This window comes from Danio rerio, chromosome 23 (genome assembly GCF_049306965.1).
Source record: "Danio rerio strain Tuebingen ecotype United States chromosome 23, GRCz12tu, whole genome shotgun sequence".
In the NCBI taxonomy this organism is placed as follows: Eukaryota; Metazoa; Chordata; class Actinopteri; order Cypriniformes; family Danionidae; genus Danio; species Danio rerio.
Window position 1 is genome coordinate 47,985,017 of NC_133198.1, and position 18,019 is coordinate 48,003,035.

Sequence of the window (18,019 nt, forward strand, 5' to 3'; positions counted from 1 at the left end):
ACACTGTGCTCATAAAGGGATGGACATGGTCAGCAGCAATACTCAGGTAGGCTGTGGCGTTGATGCTCAATTGGTACTAATAAACCCAAAGTGTGGCAAGAAAATCTCCCCCACACCATTACACCACCACCACCAGCCTGAACCGCTGATACAAGGCAGGATGATCCATGCTTTCATGTTGTTGAGGCCAAATTCTGACCCGATCATCTGAATGTGGCAGCAGAAATGGAGACTTATCAGAGCAGCAACGTTTCTCCAATCTTCTATTGTCCAGTTTTGGTGAGTCTGTGTGAATTGTAGCCTCAGTTTCCTGTTCTTAGCTGACAGGAGCGGCACCCGGTGTGCTCTTCTGCTGCTGTAGCCCATCCGCCTCAAGGTTGGTCGTGTTGTGTGTTCAGAGATGCTCTTCTGCAGAGCTCGGTTGTAACGAGTGCTTATTTGAGTTACTGTTGCCTTTCTATCAGCTGGAACCAGTCTGGCCATTCTCCTCTGGCATCAACAAGGCATTGTTGGCACATGCTGCCTTGTGATTGGCTGATTAGAAATTTGCGTTAACGAGCAGTTGGACAGGTGTACCTAATAAAGTGGCCGGTGAGTGTATATGTAGGGGAGAAGTCAAAAATACATTGAATTAGTCAAAATTATTTTTTATTCTATGCCAAAAATCATTAGTATAAGTGATCATCATCATACATCGAGACGTTTTATACATGTCTATATTGTAAATATATCAAAACTCATTTTTTGAATAGTAAAATACATTGCTAAGACCCTAATTTGGACAACTTTAAAGGTGATTTTCTCAGTGTATAATACCATTATCTACCTTCAAATTTCAGAATAGTCATTTTAATTTATTCATATGTTATCAAAAATAGTTCATTTTGGCATTAAAAAAGACATACCTAGGGGAATGCTTATTTATTCAGCTTATTTTTCTAAAACTCAACACTTATGACTTGTTTTGTGTTCCAGGGTCACATATATGACACTCTTATTGTAATATATTTCTATACCTTTAGTTAGCTATCTCTTCTTCTCTCTTGTCTGTAAATAAGCTAAATGTGTGTAATTTAGGCCATTTACACCAGTCCTGCCAAACAAAAATAATGATTTAATAATGCATACACTGAATCCACTGACTCAAGTGGGTTTTCTTTCACAATAATCAAAATAATGAATCATATTATGCTGTTATTTTCTTGTTTTTGGCAACAGGTTCAGATCAAAAGGACTACATCTCCCAGAAGTCTCCTCCTCCTGCAGCAGAGTGGGAGGGTCTCTTTAAAACTCGCAGAGGCGCTAATTCCATACGATATAAAATGCTAATATGACATAAGTCATGTTTTATTAGTTATCCGATCATTAGTCGTTGTTATAAGCGTAAATTCAGCGCGGAAGAACTCTCACAGGGGTTGTTTACACATGTGACGACTGCCTGTTTCGAGTTCCCGAACGTTCTCCAAAGCAGAATTATGGGATTCTGCTCAAACACATACTCTTGTTAAATAAACAAATGCATTTTGTCGTCAATTTGTTATATTTTACTGATTTTGACGATAATATTTAGTGTCTAACGGGTCAATTCAGGCAGTCCGCTGGATACCTATTAAAAGAGGAGGGGCGGTGACTGCGAGCACATGCCTTCATTTAAAGCTCCGCCATTGGTTGTTCGAGGGGCCTTAACGTATATCGCGCTTTCTGATTGGCAGACGCGACTGTCCGTCAGGCTTGGTCTGTGGTGGAATATATAAGCGCGCTGGTCTGCTGTGCCACAGGGCGAGATGGAGCACTGCGAGTTCAAGCGCTCATGAACATTCGACAGATCAAAGTCTATTTTTAATCAGCACCATTTTAGCAAAGTGTTTTTCATATCTGCAGTAGCGCGAGTCAAGTGCAGCTGTGTGTTTACGTAGCTCTAATGAGCGCGGGTCTGTGTACATAGTGTGTCGTGTGCGCTGTTTTTGTTTGATTTTTGGCGTTCGTGTTTACTCTCAGCGCGAGAGAGCCGGAGAAAATATCTCGCTCAGTACTGTGTGTGTGTGTCTGTGTTAACGGACGTGTGCGTTTGTGTCGGAAAGGGGGGGAGCTTTCGAGAGTCGCGTTTCCGTTGCATTATTCATGAGCGTCGCGGTAGCCCCGCCCATAGGCGGAGTTAGTTAAATTAACGCGCCGTGGAGCTGTTAGATGAGCCAAATGTAACACGTGGGTCACAAGCACATCAGTGCCCATAAAACAATACAGAAAGCAGGCTCAGAGTAGTCAAGTAAGTACTCATCTGCAAGCGTCACACATTTATATCTTGTATATTGTACTTGAATGGTGTGTTTCTGTGTTTCCAGCGGCTGATGGATGTCTACTGTGATGTCAGTGCAAAGTGAGCTTCCTATTGCTGGTGGGGCAGCAGGTTTACTGGCCCACCCGCCGTCCCCACTGCAGACCATTAAAGATGAGGTGACCGCTAACATTGTGCTAACCGAACTCGCAGCCAATCACGTGACCCCACAGGATGGGGTTACCGCCGAGGGGCCCTTTCAGATTAAAAATGGCCTACAAACTCGAACTGAAGTGCAGACGCAGAAACTGGCGCAGAAGCGGCGCTACAGTATGAACGTGGCGTTCAAACATCCGAGTCTCGGTAAGCGAAGACGCCGCGCCAATTCTGAATGCGATCCTGTGCTTCCTACTAACTTCCTGCTGGGCGGGAATATATTTGATCCGTTAAACCTCAACAGCCTATTGGACGAGGAGGTCAGTAAAGCGCTTAATGCCGAAACGCCCAAATCATCGCCACTCCCCTCTAAAAACCGAGACCCGGTGGAGATTCTCATCCCGAAAGATATTACAGACCCGCTGAATTTAAGCGGCAGGGGCGGAGATTCGGCTGCCGGTGTGTTGGTTTCTCCAATGAAGATCAGACGCAGACACCGCAACCGCCATCATCCTGGAGCGACCACAGGCGTTGCCGACCAATCAGATTGTGAGAAGTCAAAAACCAATGAAACGACATTATTTCCTGTAGCTAATCCTGAAGAGGCTGCGAACAGTGCCGTTCTTCCGCCTGTCGAGGAGTCGCCGCGTCCGTATGAGCTCAACACCTCGATTAATTGCCGCGATGAAGTGGTGCAACCTATTCTGCCACGGCGTAAGTCACACCCCTCTGCGTCTAGCTCCGCCCCTCAATTACTCTCTAGGTCCGCCTCTGCGCCCCATCCGTCCAAACATCGGAAGCGCAGACGAACTGTCAGTCGCTCGGACTCTCGCCTGTCAATCACACCAACTCCGCCCACCAAGCGGCTAATCACACACACTCAAACCTTTCACACTCCAGTTATAGGCGGAGCCAGCGGAGCTCCTCCCTTGGGGGCGGAGCGAAGCCATGAACAGCAGCGCAGGCCGCGGCGCAAATACCATAATGGAGCCTACAGCCGTTACTATGGCTACCGCACACCATCGATGACCGACGACCCACGATTGGCTCTTTTTAATCCCGAATGGTTCTCTGGAAAAAAAGTTCTAGATGTGGGCTGTAACACGGGTCATGTGACCCTTGCCATCGCCAAACACTGCAGCCCCGCCCACATCCTGGGCTTGGACATTGATGGCGCGCTGGTGCAAGCCGCCCGCCAGAACCTGCGCCATTTCCTGTCGGAGCTGCAGGACAGGCAGCAGGCGGGAGCAGGTGAGGGGTCAGAGGTCACGGGGCTGGTGCCGCTGATGGACCTGCAGCTGGTGTTACCCAGGTTTCCTGTCTCCTTCATGCGCTGCCGCGGACCCATCGCCGCTCCTCCCATAATGCATCAGTCTCCAGGCCAGTTCCCCAGCAACGTCTGCTTCCTGAAGGTACACTAACATAGCTGAAGCAGCAGATCTTCCTGACGTGTGTGTGTGTGTGTGTGTGTGTGTGTGTGTGTGTGTGTGTGTGTGTGTGTGTGTGTGTGTGTGTGTGTGTGTGTTATTGGATGTATAATTAATGTTTGGATTTTGCACACACAAACATCTGTCTGTATTTCTATATATGGAATCTATCTATCTATCTATCTATCTATCTATCTATCTATCTATCTATCTATCTATTCATCCATTCATCTATCTATCTATCTATCTATCTATCTATCTATCTATCTATCTATCTATCTATCTATCTATTCATCCATTCATCTATTTATCTATCTATTCATCCATTCATCTATTTATCTATCTATCCATCCATCCATTCATCTATCTATCTATCTATCTATTCATCTATCTATCTATTCATCCATTTATCTATCTATCTATCTATCTATCTATCTATCTATCTATCTATCTATCTATCTATCTATCTATCTATCTATCTATTCATCCATTCATCTATTTATCTATCTATCCATCCATCCATTCATCTATCTATCTATTCATCTATCTATCTATTCATCCATTCATCTATCTATCTATTCATCTATCTATCTATTCATCCATTCATCTATCTATCTATCTATCTATCTATCTATCTATCTAACTCTATTCATCTATCTATCTATCTATCTATCTATCTATCTATCTATCTATTCATCCATTCATCTATCTATCTATCTATCTATCTATCTATCTATCTATCTATCTATCTATCTATCTATCTATCTATCTATCTATCTCTCTCTATTCATCCATTCATCTATTTATCCATTCATCTATCTATCTATCTATCTATCTATCTATCTATCTATCTATCTATTCATCCATTCATCTATCTATCCATCCATCCATCCATCCATATCTGTCCGTCCGTCCGTCCGTCTTGTCTGCCCATCCATCCATCCATCCGTCTATCTATCATAGTTCTATCTGTCTGTCTATTTATCTATATTTCTATCTGCATCCATCAACCCATCAACCCATCTGTCTATATCATGAACATATATAAAATAACATATACACCTCTTTTTTTACAAAATATTGGAAAAATATCAGTTTACAAATTCATTTGCAATTATTAGAAATGTACTTATGCACATAAGATCAAAATATTTCCTAGAATTTTTTTACATGCCCTATATTATTATTATTTGGCCACATATTACATTTCTGGATGGACTCGAAAACAGACTATTAAGCGTCAGTGCGGACAATTGGACAGTTAATTGCATAATTGCAATTATTTCTTAGAGAAAAGATTTGTTCCTGACCATTTTAGTCATATCACACATTAAAGTGAATTTTATATTAAATTGTGGTGTACACAACAGTCTCTTGACATGCTGCATCACAGACACCAATATTTTAACAATTTTTTAAAAATGAATCTCTTTCTGGACATCTGATATTGGGCAACGTTTATTATTACAATGTGTTGAGTCTCCCCATACAGTTTAATGAAGGCCTGGAAGCAGCGTCACGTGATGCCACGCCGCCAGCCAGCCAATTACCACAATCACCTCTAAAATAATAGGACATTTTATGTTATTAACTTATTTAATATTTAAGTTTTTTTATAAATTTATATTAAATATAAAATATTTCTGTGTAGCTTTATAAAAAATGAAAAATCCGTTTGTTCTTTGAATTTTTGGATTGAAAATTTGCATTTGAATAAGCAGCATTTCTCAGTCTGTGTGTTTAAATCTCACTTACCATAAACTAGTGATAAATGTTTATTAAAACTAAAGCTAAAACCATCAAATAGTTTGTTCAAATTAAAATAATTACAGAAATTAAATGAAATTAAATATGTCAGGACATTCAACTGGACTGTTAGAGTCGTTCATCTTTGATCAGAATCTGAGGATGTGCTTCCGCTCTGGAATCTCCACCTTCTTTTGATGTCAGTCTGACTGATTGGCCAGAACATTCATAGCTACGCCCCTCCAATGTAAACCCCGCCCTTTCTGAATAGTACACTTCAGTAGCCAGAGAAGTCACAACACTGAAGTTTGTAGGAAGTGAAACATCCGCTTTAAGCAGACTTTAAGCCTGTTTCAGATTCATGCTAACACTTTCTTTCTTTCTTTCTTTCTTTCTTTCAATTAAAAATAAATAAAAAATAACATTTAACATTTTTAATAATTTATAAATATAAAAATTTATATTTATTTAAATGTTATTTTTTTTTTATTTTTATAATATATTTTATTTTTACAATTATATAAAATATATATATAATTTTATTTATTTTTATTCATATTTATTTTTCTTTATTTATATATTTTTAATTATTATTAATATTAATTTATTCATGTTTTCATGTATTTTGGACCCTCTGGTATCCATTATTTATACTGTTCATGCTCCCTGCAAAACAAGGCTTCCTATCTTGAGTATTTCTAGTCATGCAGACAGAGTTGTGTGTGTGTGTGTGTGTGTTCAGCCACACCTTCCTTTAGTGTCAGGTTTTGACATGCCCCTGTGAGTGTGTGTTTTTTCATGTTTTTATATCCTGGTGGGGACTTAAAGGGACACCACCCAAAACAGCAAATTTCCTCATTTACTCACACTATTTTATTACTATTTTTTTATAACGCACATTTCTTTCTTCTAAACCAGTTTGATTTTCATCTGTTGAACTCAAATAAAGGTATTGTGAAGAACGATGGGGGGGAAAAGGAGCCATTGACATCCATAGAAGGAACAAAAAAAACTGTACAAGTCAATAGCTGTTCTTTTTTCGCAGCATTCTTCAGTGTATCTTCATGTGTGTTCAACAGAAGAAAGAAACACAAACAGGTTTGGAATAAGTGGAGGATGAGGAAAAGATGACAGAATTTTAATTTTGGGTTGAACTGAGTTTCCCTTTAAACCCGAATGCACAGAGATTCATGGGGGCCATGGCTGAACAATATATCTGTTTGAGCATCGATCGTGCATATGCGCAATAGTCACATCACAGGATTACATTATTTATTAAAGATTAAAACACAAAGTTTTTATCTTTAAAAATTCCTTTATACAATTATGACCCTGTTATTTTAGGTTGGATTGTTTAATTTCTGTGCTAGACTTGTGTTAGACTCCCAAGAAAACCACGAATGCCATGTTTATATACTTGTAATTTATTATAACTAATTCATTCGTTTTCTTTTGACTTAGTCCCTTATTTATCAGCAGTCACCACAGCAGAATGACCCGTCAACTATTCCATCATGTTTTACACAGCTGATGCCCTTCCAGCTGCAACCCATTACTGGAAAACACCTATACACCCTCATTCACACACACTCACATACACTATTTCCAATTTAGTTCATCAGTTCCCCTATAGCGCATGTGTTTGGACTTGTGGGGGAAACCGGAGCTCCTAAAGGAAACCCATTCTAACACGGGGAGAACATGCGAACTCCACACAGAAATATCAACTGAGCTAGCCGAGGCTCGAACCAGAGACCTTCTTGCTGGTAGGCCACAGTGCTAACCACTGAGCCACCGTGCTGCCATAGTTATTATAATATATATGCAAATGCACTGCACAGAAGAAGACTCATACCAGTATAAATAAATGAAATCCTTCTAAAAAGAGCTACTAAAATCATCTGGTGTAATTATATTCATATTGCAATATATAAAACAAAATATCGTAATGTCAGACGTTTCCAATATTGTGCAGTCCATTATAAACGTGTGTGTGTGTTTGTGGGATGTCCTGCAGGGCGATTATGTGCCGGACAGTGATGCGGCAGTGGTGTCACAGAGCGCGGAGTATGATGTCATTCTGTGTCTGAGTTTGACCAAGTGGGTTCACCTGAACTACGGCGACGCTGGAATTCAGAGGCTGTTTGGGCGGATCTACAGACACCTGTTACCTGGAGGAGTGCTGATCCTCGAACCGCAGCCCTGGAGCTCATACAGCCGCCACAAGAGACTGACGGTAACGCACACACACAAGCTAGTGTTGTCAAAAGTATTGAATTTGATAAATTTTAAAAACGTCCATTTCCTGCTATCATGTAAGTGCTGTTGAGCCTGTTCTTAAACACCGCTTATAGGCCATTGTGTTCACTTGCTCAACAGAAATGATTGTCATTGGCTGTGATGGTCATCAGTTCACTGCGGTTTACCGAGTGCAAACACAGTTACACAGACACTAGAGCACTTTAACCGTTTCATATGTATGATCGCCCTTGGCTGGTTTTTGAAGTGTACGATCACACTGGTGTGATCAGCTTTGACTGGTCCCTGAACCGTACGATCACACCAGCATGATCAGCCTTGACTGGTCCCTGAAGCGCATGATCACACTGGTGTGATCAGCCTTGACTGGTCCCTGAACCGTACGATCACACCGGTGTGATCAGCCTTGACTGGTCCCTGAACCGTACGATCACACCGGTGTGATCAGCCTTGACTGGTCCCTGAAGCGCATGATCACACTGGTGTGATCAGCCTTGACTGGTCCCTGAACCGTACGATCACACCGGTGTGATCAGCCTTGACTGGTCCCTGAAGCGTATGATCACACTGGTGTGATCAGCCTTGACTGGTCCCTGAAGCATATGATCACACTGGTGTGATCAGCCTTGACTGGTCCCTAAATCGTACGATCACACCGGCGTGATCAGCCTTGACTGGTCCCTGAAGCGTATGGTCACACTGGTGTGATCAGCCTTGACTGGTCCCTGAAGCATATGATCACACTGGTGTGATTAGAATGTTCAGAGCGCTCGTCATCAACTGCTAAAATTCTAATCTGACGGCGCATGCTGAGGCACAGCAAGAGGTGCGCAGCACTTGTCAGATAACAATTTTTTCGTGCTGTCAGACATTCAAATACACATGACTACAAGCAAAACTTACCATTTACTATTTGTAAAATATATGCTGATGTCTATGAAGATGGCAATAATAATTATTTTTCAATATAACTGTGCTTTTTTCAAGTAAGATACACACTGTTTATGTTACTAGAATATTTTCTCTATTCCCAGATAAACAGTTGCTTACCTTCATGAATTTCAGAAGAAAATTATGGATAAACATGACTTAAATCCAGCAGCTCGGATCTCTCCTGTGGTTTTTGCTTGAGGGGATACAGCTGCAATCAGAAGTTAATGAGAAGTATCCTCAGCTGTATCCTATTTAGACTTTACCGTGCTGCAGGAGAGTGTGAAGTCTAGATGCGATACAGATGAGGATACTCACTTCAGTATAGCATCATTTTTGTGACACTACAACAAATACCGTTTTTACATTACAGTAAGGGTTGGGTTTAGGGTTGAGGTAGAGGTAGATGCTAAAATTACACAGGAATTGTATTTTATAAGTAATATGAAAACTTGGTTAACTTCCAATTGTCGCTGCATCTTTTACAGTAACAACGACGTCGCCCATTTCCCATCATATAACAAGTAATATGAGTATCATTAAGCTGTTTAAAAGACGAAATGTATGTTCTATCACATATTTGAGGATCAGAAATTTCACAATATAATTTGAACTTTTGTCAATGTTTACAGAAAAGGCCAAAAAGAAGCAAAATACGATATATACAAATTCAATTCATTTCCAGAGCACTTTTATAATGTAGATTCTGTCACAGCAGCTGAACACTGAAGTTCTAGTAGATTGAAACGTATTAGTTCAGTTTTCAGAGTTGAAGTTCAGTTTAGTTCAGTTCAGTGTGGTTTGATTTTCCACACTGGACTTTTTAAGTTCATCGATGCACAGCTCTGTAAGTCCCAAACCAAACAAGCCAGTGGCGAGGAGCAAACTTCAGCAACTGACGAAAGTGAATGCACAACCATTTCTCCTCTGGCCAAACATCTTGTGAAGAGTTGCAGTCTAGGCATCGGAGGCTGGAGAACACTCATGTAGGAGAGTCAGCTGGAGCATTGAAAACTCACACGTGAAAGGGTTAAAGCCGTGCACTGGAGTTGCTCTTCAGTCTTTCAGCATTGCCTTTTACATTATTACACTGAACTAAACTAAACTGCATTTCAACTGTGACGAATGAACGAGGCCATTTCAGTTAATGAGGGCTGTTTCTCAATTATTTTAGTAATAATGAAAATTAGAGGCGAGGCAGTGGCGCAGTAGGTAGTGCTGTCGCCTCACAGCAAAAAGGTCGCTGGTTCGAACCTCGGCTCAGTTGGCGTTTCTGTGTGGAGTTTGAATGTTCTCCCTGCCTTTGCATAGGTTTCCGCCGGGTGCTCCGGTTTCCCCCAGAGTCCAAACACATGCGGTACAGGTGAATTGGGTAGGCTAAATTGTCCGTAATGTATGAGTGTGTGTGTAATTGTGTGTGTGGATGTTTTGCGGCTGGAAGGGCATCCACTGCGTAAAAAAAAACTTGCTGGATAAGTTGGCGGTTCAATCCGCTGTGGCGACCCCGGAATATTAAAGGGACTAAGCCGACAAGAAAATGAATGAATGAATGAATGAAAATTAGAAACCGTAATATTAAAAAGGCTTGAAATTGCGACTGTTTTGGTCGCATATGCACCCTAAATTTATCCATGCGACCTCAAAATATAATTGGGAGCATTTGTGCGACTGCATAAAATTGATGTCGTGCAACTAGTTTTCACAGCAAAATGTTCAGCACATGTGCGGATTTAGGAGGCATTCACGCATTAAGCATCTTTACACCTAAAAACACCAAACATAGTGCTCAGGAATGGTTTAAAACAGTTTACATGTCAACTTGCTGCAGTAAACAAAGCCTGCAATGCTTGCCCCGCCTTTAAGCTCTTCTTATTGGCCCACTGCGCTAGAACAGAATGCGAATGGATTGGTTAACATCAGCTGTCAATCACTCCAATGACAGGGTGCCACAGCTAGAAAATGTAAAGGTCTGGATTAGAGAGAATGAAAACAACACTGGCAGAATTAGTTTTAGAAACCACCTAAAGTTACTAATAATGACACATCTGATCAGTGATCATGTACTGAATGTCAATACAGCATTTACACTTTTCTAAGAGTGCATAAAATACTTCCAGTGTTTAAAGTCGGCTGTGAAAATGACTAAAGCATTCACCATATAGCCAGTGTGAGGGAGTTTTCAGGTAACAGTGTTTGCCACTGAGTCTACACATTAAGCACGAGATGCTCTAACGTTATTTAATCCTTCATTTAATCATCAATCGTGCGACTGACACTGCATTCGCCATCGCTAAAGAGCATGCATTCACTGATGAAACCAATATTGCAGATCATGAAAAGACCGTTATATATTAAGATGAGGTATGCAAATAATAAGCTCTATGTCAATATCATCTGTTCAATATCAGACAGCACCCGTGAGAACAGCACAGTTATTGTTAATTCAGTTCATCTCATTCACGTCAAGCAGGGCGTGCAGGGCTGGTGAGCGCATGCAGGTTGTGTTTATTTGTAAGTTGTGATTAGAGTGCTAATACATAATAGCATCTGTTCATATAAAGCGTGTAGTAACAGTGCTCATCACTTCTGGTGGGTGCGACTAAATTTTGTCTGGTGCGCCTACATTTTGGAAGTTAGGAGCAGTGGTGCTACCAAGAGAAAAGGTTCATTTCTGGCCCTGAATTAACCATCAGAGGATTTACTGTGGTTTACCTTGAAATCCGTAATCGAGACCTTAGATCTGGTAAATGTGGTGGATGTTCTCTGATTGATGGCGTTTGGTGTGTTGTTGTGTTTTCAGGACGTTACACGCAGGAACTACAGCAGTATTCGACTGAAGCCGGATAAGTTCAGCTCCTTCCTGATGGCAGAGGTGGGTTTCAGCAGTTATGAGCTCATCGGGACGCCCCGCGCCAGCCCTAAAGGTACGACACATACGCAATATTCATACAACAATACATCCAGTGCTTATTTTGTAAATTGCAAGGTTCGATAGACCTACTTTAATTCTAGTCACCTTTATTTCTATAGTGCAGGGGTCACCAATCTCGGTCCTGGAGGGCCGGTGTCCCTGCAGGGTTTAGCTCCAACTTGCCTCAACACACCTGCCTGGATGTTTCAAGTATACCTAGTAAGACCTTGATTAGCTGGTTCAGGTGTGTTTGATTAGAGTTGGAGCTAAAATCTGCAGGATACCGGCCCTCCAGGAACAAGTTTGGTGACTACTGCTATAGCGCTTTTACAATGTAGATTGTGTCAAAGCAGCTTCACATAGAAGATCCCAGTAAATTGAAACTGTGTCAGTCCAGTTTTCAGAGTTTAATAGACTGCTTGGAGCCAACTTGACCAAATAATAGCTACTGGTGAAGTCCAAATTATTCACCATCCTGTGATAGCCCTCCAGCCGCCTCTAAAATGTCATTATAATGGATAGTAAATCTGAACACAAGGGTTGGGTTGTTTTGTGAATACAGGCCAAGAGTAACTGGCTTGACTGAACCAGTCGTTAAAATCAGTAACACTGAGCCCTGAACTCCTGCAAATGAAGAAGTGTAGATGTGTGTAAACAATATTGAAAGACTCTGGAAAATCTGAGATCAGCGTTTCGTTTCCTCTTGATGAGTCTGCCGTGATGCTGAGCTTCTGCACAGAGATCAAGCATGTCATCTGGGACTAATAATAGGCACGTCAAACTGTTCAGAAGTAAAAATGTTGGTTTCTGCAGGGCTTTAATAAGAGATCAATTCAGTTTGTGTGTTTTTAGTTTTTTTATACTAATTTAAGGTCAATAAAATCATACTTTTTTGATGCTGCATTTTCTCTTTGACCTTTAAGCACAAAACAGGATTGTGCTGCATTTGTTTATTTAAGTCGGTAGGCAAAATTGCATTAAATGGGTTACGAAGATCCGTTTTTCTTTTATGGCAAAAATCATTAAAGGGTCATGAAACCCCCCCTCTTCCAGTTCAAGTCTACCATTTTAAAAAATGCTCCATGATGAGCGTGGAGCGCTGCGAGCAGAGGGAGGAGTGGGTGTGCAGGGGAGCAAGCAGGGGAGAAAGGGGAGCAAACCACTGTTGTCAGTTAGCTCACAAAATCAGACACAAACCGTGAGAAGACGCATGATTTTATAGTTTACAACTTAAAATGCAGAGGAATAAACAATATATTGTAATTTCATATAAACATAACCACAGTTTGTTCTATCATTATAAAGAGCAGAGGTGGAAAGAGTAATAAAATCTTGTACTCAAGTAAAAGTAAAGTTACATGTCTATAAATCTACTCAAGTAAAAGTAAAAAATAACTAATTAAAAGCGTACTCATGAGTAAAAAGTAAAGAGTAACTATTTCTCAAAATGGAAAAGACGATGTAAATCTCCAATTAGTTGTTTTAATTTGTAAAAGTAATTTTAAAGATTAAAGACCAATGACAAAAATTATATATTTTTTAAATGTTTTACAGATTATCCTATTTAACAATTTACACAAATTCACAAATTCTAATGCAAAACATCTGCGTGTTAGGTAAGTGAGCCATGTGCACACGGACTTTTAATTTTCAGCCAGGCAGCCCAGTGGCTTCCGATGACGTCATTCCATTTCAAAATTGTCATGTTTAAGGTCTGATTTATTCAAATCACTGCCTGTTAGATATACGATATGAAGTGGGTTTCAGATCGGACAAGAAGCACTGCAATAAGGTCCATTTCCCCCCGCCATGTCTTTAAAACATGACAGTTTGTTTTATGCTGTGTTCACACCAGACGTGAAACGCGCGGATAAATCGCGCTATTCGCGCGTAAATAGCCGCGTGAACATTTGAGTTTACTCGCTTCATTCGCGTGTCAAATTCACTTCAGAACAGATGCGAATTCGCGTGATGGGCATGACTCTAGCTTCATAGCTAAATGGCTAACATGGATTTTATGAAGAAAATAACAGTGTTTATGTGCTTTATGAAGGATGATAAACAGCGTTGATACGTTTAGGGCCGTGTCTGAGTCCACTACATCCTTTCAGGGGAGCATTCAGCTCTTTAAGCTCATAGACTCCTCCAGAAACTGAACCTGGCTGATGGAGGTTTTCAGCGGTGCTTCTGACTGAGCCCAGCCCAGTTTGATGAACTTGTTGTCGGTGTCTGCTGGGGGATTTCCCCTGGGACAGCGACAACAGGCGATACGTCATAATCACGTCCCCACAAGAGCAAGCTCCTGATTGATTAACGCAGCACGAATGACAGCTGAAGTTCAGATTTTTGAACTCGGGTAATTCGCGCGAACTAGAGAGAAACGCGCAAAACGCTTTCCATGCACACCGCGCATTCGCGCCGCACCATTCGCGCGTAACGCGCCGCAGGATGTCTATTCGCGCGTTTGCATTGACTTAACATGTAAATCACTCGCGCTTGACGCGCGTTCCGCGTCTGGTGTGAACGCAGCCTTACCCCGGTATTTTGGTTGTTGCTAGATCGGATACAGTTGCGTCCGAAAGTTAACAAGAATTATTCATATTATTTATTAAATTTCACATTTGTTGTGTTTTATTAACGTCAACCCCAACCCTAAATCCAACTGTCACAGTAACGTAAAAACAGTAGTTGTATTGAGTATTATTTATGCTATCTATTAAATTACCCAATAAATTGTATTTTTTAAAGCCCAGCCCCACCCTAACTCTAAACCCAACCATCACACTAGTGTAAAAATATTCATTATTGTTATACATTCATTCATTCATTTTCTTGTCGGCTTAGTCCCTATTAATCTGGAGTCATCACAGTGGAATGCACCACCAACTTATCCAGCATATGTTTTAAGCAGCGGATGCCCTTCCAGCTGCAACCCATCACTGGGAAACCCATACACACTCATTCACACACTACAGACAATTTTTAGCCTACCCAATTCACCTGTACCGCATGTCTTTGGACTGTGGGGAAAACCAGAGCACCCAGTGGAAACCCCCGCGAACGTGGGGAGAACATGCAAACTCCACACAGAAACGCCAACTGACCCAGCTGAGGCTCTAATCGGCGACCTTCTTGCTGTGAGACAGCACTACCTACTGCGCCACCACAAATAACTATTGTCATACAGTGTCATAAAAATGCTGCTATATTGATGTGCATACCGCACATCCGGCGACCCGCGTATCCGATTTAGGATAGTGGTTATATTAGTCGTTAAAACATCGTTCATTTATTTTTACGCTTGAACAACTAAATGAATGCTTAAGTCTATTCAACTGAATGTATTGTAATCACATTACAACATCAATGCTGTAAAAACAACCTTGTGAAATTGAAAATACTCACATTACGCTATCACCGGAAGGTTATCGGTGGCTTTAAAACTCTAACTGTGTATAGAACCTATTGTGCATAAACAGTTTTTCTCCAAGTCCCCGTTAATATCTAGCCTTTGTGCTAATGAACATTAGGAATGTTACAAACACAGTTAGCTCCGCTGCGTGCACCGCGACAGAAACCCACGCCGCACCGAGCTGCTGACTCGAAGCTTTGCCGCGTGCACCTCGACATTAACCCACGCCCAGAACTACGAAATGCACGGCGCTGCGCCACGCAAAAGGTACATGCAATAAATCCGATTACAGCGATAATGTGGAGAATATTGATCTTGTGTTGAGCCCAATTAGCCTTTCATCAAAAAAAAAAAGAGCAAGGGTGTTCCTTTAATGATATCGCTTTGACTCACACGCTGAAAATGGCGGACGTGCAACAAGAAACTGAGGATATGATCGTGATGCAAGGCTGTCAATCAATATTGGTGGGCGGGGGCACTGCTCTCCTACATAAAGTTGCAGTCGGTCTGAAAACCGCTCCAATTGGTCCACCGTTTTTTTGTTGTTAAATTGAAGAGAGAAAAAAAGGAGTGTGTGTGTATATATCAGCCCAATATGACATGTCTATACAGTATACTTACACACATGTCTGTCCAAACAGCTAGAAAAGTAGATTTTTCACCATAGGTGCCCTGTAAACACAATTTTAAAATGACATAGGCGGCATCCCCGCCAACCATCACATGGATGTATGAGTGGTCTTTTCCGGAAAAATTCCAGAACATCCTCTCCTGTGTGAACAGCACTTTCTTGAATTTAACGGTAAAGTCATTCAGGATATTTGCTGGATATTTACCGGTATCACTGTGTAAAAAGGGCTTCTGTCACCATCTTGTGGTGCAACCATCTTTGCTCTGCTCAGTGATAGGCTAATGGCCGCTGATGCGCTGAATCTCCGAAATTATACATATTTCAAATAGGCTCTATCCTGCATAGTGTCAGTCTAAACCAGCTACATTCTCAGCTAAAAGGTCTCAAGAGTACATGACGTTCTCCAACAGCTGCAATATTTGTCAAAATCTAGTGAGTTTATTCATCTGCGGTCAGTCCATGTGGGCGGAGTGATACACGGGTGATGAAAAGGCTGTACGAGTGCTGATATTGCAGAATATTGCACTGCTATCAGCCAATCAGATTCGAGGACCAGACAGAACTGTTGTATAAACATATCTAGCTATATTTCCTTATACCTGTACAGTTGTTCATGCGCTCCTCCAGTTTCCACTTCACACTGAGGTTTTTATTCTGCTTTGTTTGTCCTCAGGTCTCCAGAGGTCTGTTTACCTGTTCCACAAAAGCCCCGCCTCCAGCAGGAAGTGACTTTCAGGAAAAGCAACGGGATTGTTTTTAAATCCTCTTCATGATCTGCTGATTTCAGCCAAACACGCATACATTTGTAAGAATAAGGTATGCTGAGGTTTGTTCCTTCCTGTGCCCTGTCGGAGGAGGGCTGGACTACTTCCTGTTTGCTCTGTTTTTGTTTTTTAAACTGAATCAAACCCGTTTGACCTTTGACTGACTGCTTCTGAACTCTGATTGGATTGGTCAAATAGGTGCTAGTGTGTGTGTGTGTGTGTGTGTGTGTGTGTCATTTACAGACTGATCTGAGTGACGCTCTTCTGAAACACACACACACACACGTCAGTAAGCGAGGTTCATGTGTGTTGTTTTTGAGACACATGCTAATAAATCTGATGTGCTTCTGATCTCTCTGTTTGGTTTCCTCCTGCTAATGATGTTATGAAGGCGAGTGTGTTTTGTTGGAGTTTGTTCACATGATGGTGAATTTGAATATTTTGATAGTATCACTTTACAGTAAGGTTGTGCATTTACTAACAAACAAGCAATCAACAGTACATTTATTACAGTATTTGTGTTAAAGGGCCATAAAAGCCCCTTGTTTCAGCAGTGTGTTTTCACACCTCTACTTTGAAAAAAGTCAGAAAAGTGGGCGTGTCCAGCTCTGTTCAGGGGGGAGTGTCGGAGGAAGAAAAGAGGGATGGTGTGGGAGTGTCTATTTGGGCGCGTTGACTTTCAGAGTCAAAAAACACACACACACACACAGGGGAGAAAGTGACTGTGTTTACATGGACATCTGTAGTCGAATTATTTGCCAAATTATTAAACGGTGAACTTTAACGTCTTTCATTCAGGGAATTCATTCATGTCCCTCGCGACAAACGAGATATATGATTCGAGGTTCTGCTCTAAGCGTGTATTTTTCATGCAATGTTTGATACCGCACGGCGAATGAGAGAAAAAAACCTCTGCATTTCCCGGAAACTTAGATGCACACGGCAGGTAGCGTCAGAAAGCCGTGTGTGTTATTCCGGTCACAAAATGCGGTGAAAATCCTACACGAGGTTAAAGTTTGGTTGTGGTGCTAACATGTTTACACTCGGTGCAATAGTTAACTTAGTTCGATACAAACAAACTGAATAAACAAAGAGCACTGGTCGCTCACTTACCAAATCTGTAGAGACAGGACAATCACCAGCAACTAGAGCCGCGTCTTTATTAAGAGGAGACTACAAGCGAATCCGGATCTCAGCGTTTGCAGATGAGAACAGCTCTCAGGTAAACAATAATCCTCCTTAGACACGTAAGTTACGTAAGTTATTGTTGTGGAGCGTCGCGTACACTGTTAATCCACACGTGACTCCAGCTGAGCTCTCACAGAGAGAAAATGAAAACAAAACTTCACTGCAGCAAACTATAAAAGCAACACTTCACGCTTGTTTTGCCAACACAACGTGGCGTCTCTGTCGTCTAAACACTGTGACAGTAATGAATATTAATGAAGTTGCACAATAGAGCGCGCTGATTGGTTTGAACCAAGCCTTACTCATGCATTAATGCAGCA

At 41.4% G+C, this 18,019-nt stretch overlaps 1 protein-coding gene across 2 annotated transcripts; it reads left to right on the forward strand.

Annotated features, from left to right (window-relative positions):
* The first annotated feature begins 1,776 nt into the window (after positions 1-1,776).
* mepceb (methylphosphate capping enzyme b) lies at positions 1,777-16,862 on the forward strand. 2 transcript variants are annotated; one of them, XR_012398827.1, is made up of 5 exons: positions 1,777-2,266; positions 2,343-3,843; positions 7,622-7,863; positions 11,532-11,717; positions 16,421-16,862. XR_012398827.1 is itself a non-coding variant. In XM_001921694.7 (5 exons), the coding sequence occupies exons 2-5, from the start codon at positions 2,353-2,355 to the stop codon at positions 16,474-16,476; spliced, it is 1,890 nt and encodes a 629-aa protein (XP_001921729.3). In that variant the 5' UTR covers positions 1,777-2,266; positions 2,343-2,352; the 3' UTR covers positions 16,477-16,862. The 2 variants fall into 2 exon arrangements, 1 of the variants encoding a protein (XP_001921729.3); XM_001921694.7 differs by having other exon boundaries at positions 7,622-7,840; positions 11,594-11,717.
* The last annotated feature ends 1,157 nt before the right edge of the window (positions 16,863-18,019 follow it).